General features: G+C 58.5%; 1 protein-coding gene across 1 annotated transcript in view; it reads left to right on the top strand.

Moving 5' to 3' along the window:
• LOC104511435 (nuclear receptor corepressor 2-like) overlaps positions 1 to 3,032 on the top strand; it is a gene marked incomplete at its 3' end in the record, with an annotated part of 52,526 nt that overhangs the window by 39,765 nt on the left and 9,729 nt on the right. Inside the window, 1 exon segment of the mRNA XM_010154052.1 lies at positions 2,800 to 2,907. Within this exon segment, the coding sequence (XP_010152354.1) occupies positions 2,800 to 2,907 (108 nt within the window).

The raw sequence follows: 3,032 nt of genomic DNA, 5'->3' as shown, positions 1-3,032 counted from the left end.
TGGCTGCCGATGGCATCTTCCATCCCTTCACCATGGCTCTGCTGGCTTTCGTTTGGGAGAGGAGGGTTCTTCCAGGCTGCTGCCGGGAGTGGGGAGGGAGAGAGTGTGGAGCCGTCAAGATTAATCTCTGATCCCGCTTCTCTCCCTGTAAAGGTCACAGGCCCAGCCTGGCTTTTGTGGCAGACCTTTCGGAAACCCATTTTTTCCCGTGTCTGGGAACCCTGACCTATTTTGCTTTGCCGTTTCCACAGCTCCGGGGTGGCTGTCGCGGGCTGGACCTGCTGCGCTCGGGTGTGCTGCCTGCCGACTATGCCCGCGTCCCTTCCTCTGTGCCCGGCCCTTTGACAGCGCGCGGCGTTACGCCACAGGGACTAGAACTTCATTCTGTACTGTATTTCAGCTATAATTAGATATGTATTTTCTTTTGACGAGCTGCTTTTAATGAGCCTCCACTTACTGGCAAACTTTGATTTCCTGATACGCCATCAAATCCTCTCGTCTGCAATCGCTTACGACACACCCGGTCGCTGTGCAGAATTGTGGGTTTCCAGAACAATGTAGCCAAGTTTCTGCCTTCTTTGGAGGCTTTTTAACCCATAGATTTTCCCCAAGAGAAGCAGAGGATTTTCTGATTCCTTTTGGGGCTCTTTTTTTGGAGGTTTTGGAGTTTACCACCTGGGAGGGAGGGTGCGTGGTGGGGTGTCTTGGCTGGTCCAAGGACACCAGGAAGGTGCCTGGAAGCGCCGCCTCCGTGCTGGGGCTGATGCCACGCACTGCCTCCAGCCCGTGGCTTCCCAAGGAGCTCCGGTGGCCTTTGCAGGGAGCTGTGCTTTGGGCCACGCAGGAAATAGCCGTGGCCGAGATGAGAAAGGACCTTTCGGGCTTTTGCGTGCGTGGTTGGAGCCTTCGGCAGCGAGGCTCTTTGCGGGCAGGTTGGATCCCTGTGGTGCCGGGGAAGGCTGATCCCTTTCCAGGGTGCAGACGGTGTGAGCTGGCCATTTCCCAGCCGTCCTCACCCCTGGATGCGGTAAGCCCCAGGTTAAGGCCCTGACGTGGGTACTCTGGTGCCGGCGCATGGAGCCGGGGCTCCCTGTCTGGGATGATGCTCGGCTGCCTGGTGATGGTGGCTTTTTCGGGACTATATCTCCGTGTTCCCTATACTGCTGCTTTTCCCTGGATGGGAAGAGTGCTCCACCTGTGGGGATATGGAACATGAGTGGAGTCCACAGCTTCATCTGCTGAAGCACATTGAGTTTAAGGGGTGTGAGTGGCCGTTAGGCACTTAAGTGTTTTCCTGGCCTGTATCCCATGGGATAAGGGTTGCTAAGGGCATTGGCAGTCGGAGGAGAGATGCTCTGAAGGAGGAATTAGGTGCCCACTACCTCCTCGCGCTGCCAGACGCGCTGTATCGCAGAGGATGGTGAAGCACTTCCCTCTGGTGCAAGCTGATTGCTTTCAGTCCCAGCTGGATTTTCTTCCTTGTAGGAGACTTGCTTGGTTTCCCGTTGCTTCAACAGAGGCTGCTTCAGCAACAAATACAGAGATTTGGGGCCAAGCAGTGAAAAAGTGATAGTTGGACGTGCTCATGGAGCAGCTCTTGGGCTCCTGCGTGTTCCTGCCGGGCACGGGACTGAAGCTTGGGATGAGACACACACCGTGGGCTGCCTTGTCCCAGCACCAGCAGACACGTGGGGCTGGAGAGGATGGAACGGTGTATTTTGCATGTGGCTGCTGCACCTCGGAGCCTAGATACCACACGATGTGGGGCTGGGCAATGACGTTAGGACAGTAAGAAAGCAGAGAGGCCAACAAAAGCTTCTCGGCACTGTAGTCCCTTCAGGCAGGTCGCTCTGGGATGGCCATCCAGCCTTTCTCTGGGAGCCTGGACTCACCTGCTAGTTTCTGCTCAGGACAGCTTGTCCTATGTGATGGGAGGAGAGGAGGGGTCCCAGAGCTGCCTTCCCAGGGGAGCGTGGAAGGCAGGGAAGCTGTGCCGGTGCCCTCAGCAGCAATTCCACTGTCTGCTGGGATGGCCAGAGCTGCGTGGCGTGTCTCTGCTGCAGGTATTTGCAACCCAAGTACTTGGGCTCTCTCCAGAAGTTCACCAGAGGGTGTCTAGGTGGCCTGTGTCTGAGTTCTGTGCTGTTCTGGAGCCGTTCCTTGCCCTCCAGAGCATTGCGTGGCTCACCTTGGCCGGGAGAGCTGCAGCATGCTCAGTCACGCCAGTTTTCACGGTGGTGTTGCCATGCTGCCGTACTCACTGGCCCATCCGGCTGCATGGCGCAGGGGCAACCGGTGCATGAGTCATTTCGTCGAGAACAGTCATCCTGAGGCGTCTACTCCCACCACTTACCGCAGGATAAGGTGGAAGGTGGGGTCACCCCTTGCTCTCCGCAGCGCAGCGGCGGCTCTGGAGCCCGGTAGTAGCAGGGAGCCGGCTTGGAGCTGCCGCTCCCCTTAAGGATTTCCAGTCAGATCGTTATTTCTAGCCTTAAGCCCTCTCCGGGAAGCTCGTTGGAGGCAGGGCCTCACCCTCGGTGCCTAAAAAAGCCCTGACCCACCATCACGGGGCCGGGTGCCGGGGCAGGACAGTGCTGCGCTTGCGTGGCAGGGGATGTTACGCAGCTCTCCTCCCTCTCCCCGTCCCTCCGTGGCCGGAGCCTGCTCGTGTCTCGCAGGAAGCCTTCTGCCGTGGGGGTTTCTGCCTGGGCCGTGGCACTGCGGAGACCGTCGTGCGGATGGGGACGGCTGCATTTCTCGCTGTGACTCACCCTCCTCCTCCCCCTTCTCCTTCCACAGCAACAGTTGGAGGAAGAAGCAGCCACGGAGCCTGAAAAACCCATCTCCCCCCCTCCTATCGAGTCCAAACATCGCAGCTTGGTGCAGATCATCTACGACGAGAACAGGGTGAGTCTGGAAACGGGCGATCGTGGCCGCGGCACCCTGACCTAGGACGTGGTGAGGGGTGGGTGGGGGCACTCCCCGGGGTGAGACCCTCGGGGCGGAGGCTGTGGGAGGTTGGATGGATGGAG

This window comes from Eurypyga helias, unplaced genomic scaffold (assembly GCF_000690775.1).
Source record: "Eurypyga helias isolate BGI_N326 unplaced genomic scaffold, ASM69077v1 scaffold13186, whole genome shotgun sequence".
Classification (NCBI taxonomy): domain Eukaryota; kingdom Metazoa; phylum Chordata; class Aves; order Eurypygiformes; family Eurypygidae; genus Eurypyga; species Eurypyga helias.
This window is presented reverse-complemented; position numbering and strand designations above follow the sequence as displayed.